Here is a 12,437-nt window from a genome sequence, read left to right on the forward strand (position 1 = left end):
AAGTGGTAACAAATGCCAAATGGTCAATTCTGAAAACATGTATATAAGCATATGTGTACACGTACACAATCTGTACATATTTGTGTGTGTATGTGTGTGTGTGTGTGTGTGTAAGAGCAATTAATAAAAACAGAGGTCATGGATTTGAAAGGAAAAAGTTTATATATGAATGGAGAAATTCTTAATTATAATACATTTTCAAAAATATTATAAAATACAACTATTCAAACTAAACTAGCATAGATAGATATGTAGTCAACATTTACTCTCTCTTGTTTTATTAAAGAAACCCCTGTCTTCATGTATCTGTGCCATTTATTTTCTAGTCCATATTCAGAGGATTGTTTATTCTTGGTCTTGATTTCCGTTAAAAATTAATATGTGTATTTACTTTATGTTATCTTACAGATTTTCTTTCTTTGTTTCTTTTCTTTTTTTTTCTCTTTTTATTTATTTATTTATTAAAGATTTCTGCCTCCTCCCCACCACCTCTTCCCATTTCCCTCCCCTTCCTTTGATAAGTCCCCCTCCCTAATCGGCTCAAAGAGCAATCAGGGCTCCCTGTTCTGTGGGAAGTCCAAGGCTTTTTCAGACCCAGGCCAGCTGGCCTTGGTGAGTTCCCGATAGAACATCCCCATTGTCTCAGTGTGTGGGTGCACCCCTCGTGCCTTTTTTTTTTTTTTTTTCCAGACAGGGTTTCTCTGTATCTTGGAGCCTGTCCTGGAACTAGCTCTTTTAAACCATGCTGGCCTCTAACTCACAAAGATTCGGCTGCCTCTGCCTCCCGAATGCTAGTATTAAAGGCATTCGCCCCACCACCAGGCCAGATTTTCTTAGAAACGATCACAATCTGAAATTCGTGATAGGCTAGATCTGTGGTTCTCAGCATGTAGTTCATGACCTCTCTGGCATTCAGCATTTCATAGGGATCACACATCCGATATCCTGTATTTCTTTTGATTCAAACCACTGTAAAAATATAGTTATGAAGTGTCAACAAAATAATTTTACAGGAGTGGGTCATCACAATATAAGGAATAATATTAAAGGACCATAGGATTAAAAATATTAAGTAGCACTGGATTAAAATTTATATTGCTGCCCAAGCTGGTTTCAAACATATAACCATCTTCCTTTCTTAGATTCCTAAGTATTAATATTACATAGGTAGATCACAATGCTTGGTTTTACATTCCTTTTACAAAGTAGGAAACAAGTTATAAAGTTTATTAACAGTAAGACATTTGGATCTTTTGACTTTCATCTTGACTTTCACAGTAACAAATATCATTGGTAAATTTCTTACTAATCAGTTAAATTATATTTTGAAATAATTTTCATCCAAGAGAACTGTTACAAGATAATTTTCATGTAGAGTCCTCTGAAAAATATTTAAATACAGTTTTATTTCAAAGTTTAAGAAATTTCTTTATCTAATGTCTTTAACTAGACTACAATTACAGGAAGATATAACCGGTTTTTACAGGATGTTTAAGTTCACTTTCATGAACCTATCTAAAATTTCTCATTGCATTTCACCATTGTGTTTCCTTACTTGCAATGTTACTTTTTCAACATCTTTCTATTTTATTTACTTTTTTAATTCGGAAGAGTATTATACTTCTATATTAATTATTTTTTAACTTTCACAATTATTACATGAATAATCCCACTCAGTTCACCCTATTTTAATTGCCTCTTTATTCTCTGTTCTCTCTTACATAATGTATCCATACCTTGAAATTTATTAAAAACATAGTTTTATATTTGGTAAAATATCTTGTATTTTTGGCATTTTTCTCAGGATTAAAAATAATGTTCTATATTTTGAGCAAGAATATCTTAATGTGTTATTTCATTTTCACTCTATTCTAACAACAGTCGATGATACTGACACTGTCTTACCAACGTTGATTGAATGAATACTTGATCACTTGATTAGGTTAGTATATGCTAGTTTCTTCATCAAAGAATTATTTTTCTCCATTTGTAAAGAAAAGAGCTCTTGAAAATCTTTTGAAACTATCCTATATTTTCTCAATCATTCATCTATCAGTGTTTTCAGCAAGTTAATAAGTATTGGGCAGACTGGTACAGTTAATGATGATTTCTATTCTTTATATATTTCAAAACCACTTTATTGCCATAAAAATGCCAAGACTTTTTACATGTATTTGTTTCAATTGAAAAACAATTTTTTTCCAATGATCATCATGGATTTTGATATCTATGAGTACTGGAGAACAGTTATTTATGAATATTTAAAGATAATCACGAAATAAGGCTTTGAAGTTTTTTAACTATTATAATATAAGTATTATAATTATAACAAATATGCCAATCCAACCCCATAAGCCTCATTTGAGAACTTGAGTGTGTCACAATTCAAGAGGTCAAAGGACAACTTGCATGATTTAGTACTTTTCTTCTCCAATCCAAATACCAGGAACCGTACTTAATCAACCCATCCATAGCATGTCAGAGAAGTCCGTTCCACCCCTGCTGCATTGCTCAACTTAATGGCTCACAGACATATATTCATTCATTCATGTATATATATATACAAATAAATACATGTATTATTTTTACCAAATTTACATGTAGAGTAATGTTTCTGGTGAAAATGAAAAACTATGTTAGGGAAATCACCAAGGAATAATTTAGTTCATAAAATATATTACTCAGATAAAACAGAAAGAAAATCATGTACTCAATGCTGTCTGGATGTGACTAATATGATGGTTTCCTTTTTTTAGAGATTATAAGTAAAATGTGTTATAAAGGTCTTCATGTAAGTTTTTCATTACATGCATATATACATAAATAGCTAGCTCTAAATATATACAAGTATAGTTCATAAATAATTACATATTTGTTAAAGATATGTAATATGCCTTGCTGATAATATTCTATTCTACACAATGGGTGCTGTCAATCAATATTTCTTTGTAGACATTTCTCAGCACATGTTTTCACTACTCTTGGACAATTGTCTTCTCAGGATTAGAGAAGGATCTTCTGCTAATTCTATATGGTAAACTTCATTACTATTAGAAGTTATTTTATTAATCTTGAAATTAGGTGTTTAGTGTAGAAATGTATTTATTGCCTTTGATTTTTTTATGCATTATTTATTATATATATTATATATGCATTATTTATTTATCTTGATTATTGTGTAGGCCAGCATTTCTAATACAATGTTTTCATGGAGTAGTTCAAGGAAACAACCTCACCTTGTTCCCATTTAGTGGAAAATCAGAACAGTGTCATTAAATCTACATTTTTAAAGGCAACATCCTAAGGAAAGAGATAAAAATGAAAATAATAACTTAGTCTAAATACAACACAGAAACTTTTGGGTATAAACAGTGCCTTCAAAGAGTAAAAGAGTTCTCAGCTTCCAAGTCAATGTGGAATATTATGTAATATTCTGGATAAAAGCTAGGAAGAGTTAATAGGCCAGGGAAATTACTAAAAATAAGTATATAAAATATTAGGTTTTATATTTATTGAAATTATGTCTTATATTTTGGAAAAATCAATTAAAACATAGTAACAGAAACTATGATTTTTTTTTTAAATGGGACTTTTTCCTTTACTAAAGACATAAATTTATCTCACCCATTATTAATAACCCTTCGGTCCTTCTATCTTTTCCCAAGTTAAGGAAGTAGAGCAGACAGCAAGTTTTCACATTTAGTATAAGCTTTTATTCAAAAAAATTGAAAATCTGAGTTCTATTTCTAGGACAGAAATGGAAAAAGAAAAAAAAAAAAAAAAAACAACTCCCAAAATTTTATTCCTGACTTGAACAATTTTATTCCTAATAAGAACAAGCAAAAATGTATACACACACAGTTGCATGCACACATACACACACACACACACACACAGACACAGACACACACACACACCAGCAAGCATATTTCATTCCCAGATCCAGGGAGATGTATCAGTGGATTAAAGCACAAACTGTTCAACCATAATGACCTAGATTTTCAAATATAGGGTTTTCATTTTATGAGCCTGTAATTCTAGTACTGCAGATTATGGATGACATATGTACTTATAATGCCTGCTGGCTTCCAACTTAGTATCATGTTCAGTGAAAGAATATGTTTCATAGAAATAATTCAGAAAATGGTAAAGCAGGACACATGCACCCTCCCCCCCCAAGATGTATAAATAGTGTATTGTGATTTATTTTAGGTGAGGTTTTTTCTATCCTTGAATATTTTCACCTTGACTGTTTCAATATATTTGGAACAACACAGGGTATTTAAACTTCCTTTTCATATTTTTTACAAGTCCCTTATTTTTATATATAAAGATCTAGTTAGAAAAAAATTGTTTTGCATTTTCAATGGACATCAGTTGATACAAACCTGCTCAGTCATTTATTTACACAATGCTAATGTGAGTAAATCTAAAAACCTACCTTATGGGAGATTGTTTTCGATCCATATCTATAGCAGATACTGTTCCAACAATTGATCCATATGGCTTTTCTTCAGGAATTCCAAATACATAATACGGTAAGAGGAAAACTGGAGGTTCATCTTCATCTTCCACTTGAACTTTAATATACGTTGAGGAGGAATTTACATGGGCTGATGCAAGTTCCTCATCCACATGGCAATTTTTAACTTTAACTCTAAAGCCATAGTGGCTCTGGTGCTCAAAATCAACTTTCTACAAATAAATATAGGATGTTTAGAAGAAATAACTTCAGTTAACCAAATTTTTACTTTGAAACATTAACTTATTCATGTCCCATTTTTTCATCTAGGTTTGATTTTAATATTTGAAAAGTCATTGGTTATGATCATTAACCATATTTGAAATAACTATTATTTAAAATAGAACCAAAATTCCATAATTAAAAACTTAAAAGTTTGAGAAAAATGAAAAAAAATTGAAAAACCGAGAATTACTCTCTTGTTAGTTAAATGTTTTTTAATTTTTTTTCTAAAATAATTTTAAGAACAAATTAAAATTTAGAAGTTCTTTAAGTGTCTACGTTGCTCATCTCTAAATTAATTAAATTTCCAAGATACATTTCATGATCCCTGAGTTCAATTATCAGTGATGCAAACAATAATCAACAACTCAAAATAATTATATGTATTTTATGAGATTTTGTACTCTTATTTAAATATATGTACCTTTTTTAGTAAAATTATACCTTCTTGGGTCTCATTATCAGTGACGATATCAAATGTTTGTGAATCATCCTCTTCAATGATATATTCCATTTCTGCATTCTCTCCTATGTCATCATCATATGCCATAATTTTTCCAATAGATGTTCCACTGGGTGCAGATTCCAATACAGTGAATCGGTAGAAACCTTTAAAATCCCAGTTATTTAGGATAAGTTTTTAATCATATGAATCTCCCAACTTTATCATATTATTTCTACTCCTAGGAAAATTTATGCCTTTCATGAAAGCTATCTGCTTTAGGTTTTAATATTTCTCTCTCTCTCTCTCTCTCTCTCTCTCTCTCTCTCTCTCTCTCTCTCTCTCTCTCTCTCTCATATGTGCATATACACTTATTATTTTCTCTCTTATTGGAAATTGGAGATTTTTGTAACATCTACTTTAATTATCAAAATTTTCTCAAAAATGCATCCTACAAATATATCTGCTATTCTCTTCATTCTTTGTTTTGTTCTTGCCAAACATCATTTTATTATGGCAATTAACAATTGTCCATTCTTTTAACAGTGTTTTTAAGTGAATTTTTGTTACTAAGGAGAGACTTCCTAAGAAAAGAAAACTAAAGAAACTTTAAATGATTGAGGATTTGCAATAAAAAAAAAAATCAGAGAAAATGGAACCTTCTATTCCTAAAGAAGAAAAGCTAAAACTTCAAGTTAAATTATCATTTGTATGTGCAGAAAAACAGTTCCAAAGGTGTATTCATGTCAATTTCTATGATGCCAAGAATGGTTGAGTGAAACTGTCACAGGAAGCAGGCTTACAGAAAGAGTTAATTTGCTAATAAGGTAATGTTGACAAATACAGTTTACCATGACTCACTTTGTGGCCTACTCTAATCATGTGAACCCACTGAAGTAGATGTATAGGCAAAAATATTGTGCTTAGATATGCTAGTGTGAAAAATATTTAATACATGCTCTGAGATATTTGGTCAATCAAGAATTAGCAGACAACCTAGGTTAGTCTTTCAGCTAACAGCCATTAAGGAAAAAAAAAAAAAAAGAGTCTAGTGCTAGCTAGGCAGACAACTGAACAATGTCAACATCACTGACATGAACACAGTAAAGGATCATGCCCAAAAGATATAAGAAAATGTTCTGTGGTGTTTGATTATAGCCTAGTGAGACCTAGCCAAAATGTTTTAAAATGATCGATAAGTTTCAGTTTGTGGCACTTTGTAAGTACAACAGTAGAATACAGACTCAATACTCTTTCTCTATTTTGTGTTCTTATATTAAATTAGAAAAATTCTACTATATACAATTAACACATTTATTTTATGTAAATTTCATACTGCTTCAATGTTCTATATAGAGAGACAATTTTAGCATCTGTGTATATTACAATGATTTAAATTATAATGGAAATCCAAGAAACTTTCTACTTACTTTCTTTGAATATTGGTTTGTTGTCATTAATATCTGACAATATTATTGATACAGTTGTTGTTCCAGACAAGGCTCCAGGCTGACCAAGCATGTCTCTGGCTTGGATAATTACACAGTATGTATCTTGTAATTCTCTATCCATTTTAGAAGATATTCTTATGACTCCTTTAAAACAATAATACAATTTCTATTGTTATTATCCATGACCACTTTATGTCTGACTTTGTAAGCATCCCATGCTGCAACTGTTAATCTGCTATATGCTAGCTGCTAACTGAAAGAATTGTAATAATGGTAAAATTAAACACCAACTTTGTTTGTGATTCTTATCATAAACACAAGTATATTCTCAGTAAAATGGTACTGGTACTCACTCCAGTTGTTCTTCTCAGTGACATGGCCTGTATCTCTTTTTCTGATTTGTGTGATCTAAAGATGAGAAGTGAGTATTTACAACTGCTAATGTCAAGGGAAGGCCTCCAGAAGTCCATTTGTCAAAAAAGGGTAACAGTGGGTTGGGTTTTGGGGTTTGTAAACTTAAGGAGGGGTAGGTGCTCCTCTTAACACCATTCCTATGACTAGCATGGGCTGTACCTAAGCCTACTAATGTGTTTTCATTTTCATGTATTTTGTTTGTTTGTTTTTGTTTTCTTGGTTTTACTTTTATTTTTTGTTTTGAAGAGAGAGAGAGAGAGAGAGAGAGAGAGAGAGAGAGAGAGAGAGAGAGAATAAAGCTAGAGGTTAGGATAGCAATGAAAATTTGATTTTCTAGAACTGGTTGAGAGAGAAGAAACACTATCAAAATACATAACAAAAATATTATTAAAAAAGAAATGTCTTTAAAAAAGAGGTACTATACAAAATAAATCAGCATCTCTTTTCAGTAATCCAAATAATAAGCTATAAAATAATATTGTAGAGAAGTAAGACTATTACCACCACAATACAACAAAACATCATATTCCATACTTTTTTAGTATCAAGAATACAGGGTAGAGAGAAATATCAACATATTCCAAATAAATTCATAAAAAATATTGGTTAGCAAAATACACTATTTTTTTGAACTTAAGTCTTTTTATTTTAATAATAACCAGAAGTTTGTTCATTTGTTTACTTTGAAAATCTTGTAACAATTAGCTAGGATATTGAGTCTTTAAGGCCTCTAAGTTCTGAAGAGGAAGATTTAAAAAGGTTTTGCTTTGAATTGCTAGGTAATAGTTAATACTCATTGAACAAGTAGAGTCATATAAACATTTAGAAGTCAGTGGATATGTTTACAACTGATAATAGAGTTTTGGGTAAAGTTTCTGTTTAGCATGTGTAAGGATCATTTGCAATATTTATAAAATAACTACTAATTGTTTTTAATACATACTTAAAAAAATCCACCTGAACTCCACTTTGATTTTAAGGATATTCAAATGATTAATATAATCAGGAAATGCAATGATAATCTTTGTTTAATAAAAAGTAAAATAAGCCTGTCCCAAAGACAAAAATGTGCCAAATATGTTTTAAGCAATTTCTTTATCATATGATACCACATATTTAATATTATATAGTGATTCATAGATATCTGGTTAGTCATGTATATATGTCTTTGAGGATTTATCTCCAGTTTCCTAGAGTTTATTGCAGTTGGAAATTTTTAAGCTGCTTTCAGACTTTTGGCAAATGTCATCTGGTCAATTATCTGTAATGTCTAATTATCATATTTTTAAATTGTTTTGCCCTTTTTCTCTGATACATTTATAAGAATCATTACAAATATTTTATATCAAATATGGAAAATCCATATCTATGATATAGATAGCCCAATCTTTGAATCATGGAAACACTGTTTATGTGTCAGCAAAATTAAACAATTAGGGAATGGCATCATAACTAATGATGAAATATGGTATCTTCTGTAGAACATGTTTGTACCTAGGTGATATGTGCTCTCATTTTCTTCTTAGGAGACAGAGAGGGTTACATTTTTTTTTTAATTCACAAATACCTGTTGTACACATGGTGGCTCCCAGTCATCTATAGTGAGATCTGGTGCCCTCTTCTGGCATGCAAGCATGTATGGAAGGAATGTTGTATTCATAATAAATAAATAAATCTTAAAAAAAAAATACCTGTTGTAGGTTCAACAGAAAAATATGGTTGGCCTTGTACTAAGTTGTAGAGGATCCGCGCATGATAGCCAGTTGTAGGGTCATCAGCATCATTGGCTGTCACCTTAATGACAAATGTTCCTAAAGAGAAAAGATACATTAGGAGTAAATTTAGAGTTGAGTCTTACTCAATAAACAATTCAGTTCAGTAAAAGAAGCAAAATGGCCACATTAAAGAAAACCATACTGTCCTTTATTTTTCAAATCACAACTTTTGTTGTGAACATATAAAAAATATAGCTTTATAAATATGCCTCATTTCCAAAAGGACTGAGAACTAAAAGTTTGCAATCTCTAATTATTGAAATGAAATGCTACATAATACATTGACACATTCTGTTTATGATATTTCTAAGATGCCTGTTCACTGTAGGAACTTGAATAAATGATCAAATATGTAAAAACAGCCTGAACATCAAAGAAATGAGTAATGTTGAAAAAATTTGTAATCATTATTGAAATGAGCTTAAAGGACTCTAAGTTGAAGAAAAAAGTATGGGTTAAAGTCTCTTTACCCAGTAAAATTTTTAGTAACCATAGATGGAGAAAACAGTATGTTTCATGACAAATTAAAATTTAAACAATTAGCCATCCAAAAGGTATGAAAAGGAAAACTATAACCCAAGCAAATTAGCAACACTTGAAAACATATGCAGTAGATATTCTCACATAACCAAAATTAACAGAAGGATAACACACAAACACACACACACACACACACACACACACAGACATCATTATAATCTCTCAGTATCAATGGACTCAATTCATAAGTAAAAAGTAACAGGTTACTAGAATAGATATGAAAACAGCATCTATCCTGCTTTATACAAGAAACAAACCTCAAAATTAAGATAGATGTTGTTTCAGAGTAAATTGATTGAAAAGGACTTTTAAATCAAATGAACCTAAGAACCAAGCTGGTTTAGCTAAGGTAATATTTAATAAAATATATGTCAAAATTTAATCAAAAGACAAGGAGAGAGACATTTAATAATTATTAAATATAAATTGACCAGAATGATACCCCAGTTCTTCACATTTATGCCCAATGCAATATCACCCACATTTGCAGTAGAGACATTATTAAAGTTTAATAAACTCTTTAACCATACACATTAATGGTAAAAGACTTCAATACCCCACTCTCACAAGTGGACAGGTAGTCCAAACATAAACTTAACAAAGATAAAATCAAATTAACAGAAATTAGGAATCAAATATTCCTAACAGATACCTACAGAACATTTCACCTAAATGAAAAAAATATATAACTTCTCAGCCCTTCATAGAACTTTCTACAAAACTCACCACATACTTAGACACATAGTAAATCTCACCAAATACAACAAAGTTGAAATAATCCCCTGTATTTTCTCAGAGCATTAAAGTTGAATTTCAACAACAGAAAAAAAAAAAAGGCTACAAACTAAGAGAAATTAATCAACTCTCTACTGAGTTACCACTTGGTTAAGGTAGAAATATAGACAGAAGTTAAAGATGTCCTGAAATACAATGAAAATGGATACACAACAAATCCAAATTTATGGGAGACAACTAGAGTAGTACTAAGAGAAAAATTCAAAACACTTATTTTCTTCATGAGGCAATTAGAATGGCCTCATACAAGTGACATATCAGTGTGCCTGAAACCGCTAGAGCTAAAAGAAACAAACACATTCAAGAGAAGTTGAGGATCGGAAAAAAATAAACACAGGAATGAAAGCAATAAACAGAAATGAAGAAAATCATACAAACAGTCAATGAAAGAAAAAGTTGATTTTTTGAGAAAAATAAACAAGACAGACAAATCCCATTAAATCTAACTAAAAGGCAAAGGCATAATATGCAATTTAAGAAAATCAGAAATAAAATAAGTACATAGAAGAGACACCTAGGAAATACAAAGAATCATTTTGTTATTCTTTTTTTATTTTTTATTGTATTTTTTTAAAATTTATTTAAAATTTCCACCTCCTGCTATCCTCCCCCTTTCCTCCCCATTCCCCCACTCCCCCTCCCCTTCGCTCTCCAGTCCTAAGAGAATTCAGGGTACCCTGCCTTGTGGGAAGTCCAAGGCCACCCTCTATCCAGGTCTAGGAAGGTGTGCATCCAAACAGACTAGGCTCCCAAAAAGCCAGTACATGCAGTAGAATAAAAATCCAGCGTCATTATTATTGTCTTCTCAGTACACCCTCATTGTCAGCCACATTCAGAGAGTCCAGTTTGATCACAAGCTCATTCAGACCCAGTCCAGCTGACCTTGGTGAGCTCCCACATTGGGCCCCTTCAGCTCCTGCTACAGGGGCTTCTTTGTTCCACACATCCCTTCCCTATTGGCTGCGAGGTCCAGGAACAGGGCCTACTCATTTTGTTATTCTTTAAAAATATGTAATCCACAAAATGAGAAAATCTAAAAGAACTAAACATTTATATCACCAGATAGCATTTACCATATTTAATAGAAAATCAAAAAATACAATTTCAATAGATCTATAACTTCCGAGAAAATAGAAGCACTCATTGAAATTCTCAAAACCAAAAAAGCCAAGGGTCAGATGCTTTTAGTGCAGAATTCTATTGAAATTTCAAAGAAAAGTTAATACCTATACTCCTTTACTTCTTAAAATAGAAAAAGAAGGAACTGTGTTAAATTTATTTTATAAGGTGATAGTCCTCCTGATACCCAAACCACACATAGAGAATTATAGAACTATTTATATTATGAATATAGATGCAGAAATATTCAATAAAATGCTCTCAAATGGAATCCAAAAAAATATTTTAAAAAATCTTTTATGAACAAGTACAAATCATTATAGAGATGCAGGTATGATTCAAAGCATGAAAACCTTCCAATATATTTCACCACATAAACAAACTGAAAGACAAAAGAAGATTATCTCATTATATACTGAAAAAAAAAGCCTTTGACAAAATCAAAGATTCCTTCATGATAAAAGAATTGGAGAAATCTGGGATACATAGAGCATATATAAATATAATAAAGGCAAGATACAGCAAACCAATACCCAACATAAAATTATATGGAGAGAAACTCAAAGCAATTTTAGTAAAATTGGGTACAAAACAAGTTGTCACCTTACTCCTTACCTATTAAATATAGTACTAGAAGTTGTAGATAGATCAATAGGATGACTTAAGGAGGTTAATGGGATAGAAATTAGAAAGGGATATGGCAAAGAAATTTGATTCACCAATGATATCATAGTTTACAAAACCAACACACAAAATGTTCCTAGGGAACTCCTATAGTTTATAAATACCTTTATAAACTATATCTAAGAAAGAAATTTGAGAGACAACAGCTTTTTTAATATCCACAAATAATACAAAATATTGTGGATTAAATTTAATCACACAAGTGAAAGACTTGCATGAAAAGAATGCTAAGCCATTGAAAAAAGAAAAAGAACAAAATATAGCAAAATTAAAAGATCTCCCATACTCTTGGAGAGGTAGGATTAACAGAGTAAAAATGACAGTCTTACCAAAAGCAATTGACACATTCAATGTAACACCACCAAAATCCCAACACAATTTTTCACAGACCTCAAAACAGCAATACTCAAATTCATGGGGGGGGGGTGGACAGCTAAAAAGAATCTAGTACAACAGATGCATCCAGAGGCATC

General features: G+C 31.1%; 1 protein-coding gene across 1 annotated transcript in view; it reads right to left on the minus strand.

The window, feature by feature from the left end:
- Window positions 1-12,437, minus strand: part of Cdh19 (cadherin 19) — a 105,480-nt gene that overhangs the window by 49,169 nt on the left and 43,874 nt on the right. Inside the window, exons 5-8 of the mRNA XM_050131292.1 lie at window positions 8,743-8,862; window positions 6,617-6,781; window positions 5,169-5,353; window positions 4,442-4,695 (exon numbers count right to left, since the gene is read on the minus strand). Of these exons, the coding sequence (XP_049987249.1) occupies window positions 4,442-4,695; window positions 5,169-5,353; window positions 6,617-6,781; window positions 8,743-8,862 (724 nt within the window). The remainder of the gene's footprint in view (window positions 1-4,441; window positions 4,696-5,168; window positions 5,354-6,616; window positions 6,782-8,742; window positions 8,863-12,437) is intronic.

The sequence above is a fragment of the Alexandromys fortis genome, unplaced genomic scaffold, assembly GCF_014885135.2.
Source record: "Alexandromys fortis isolate MF-2015 unplaced genomic scaffold, M_Fortis_MF-2015_v1.1 scaffold_361, whole genome shotgun sequence".
NCBI classification, from domain to species: domain Eukaryota; kingdom Metazoa; phylum Chordata; class Mammalia; order Rodentia; family Cricetidae; genus Alexandromys; species Alexandromys fortis.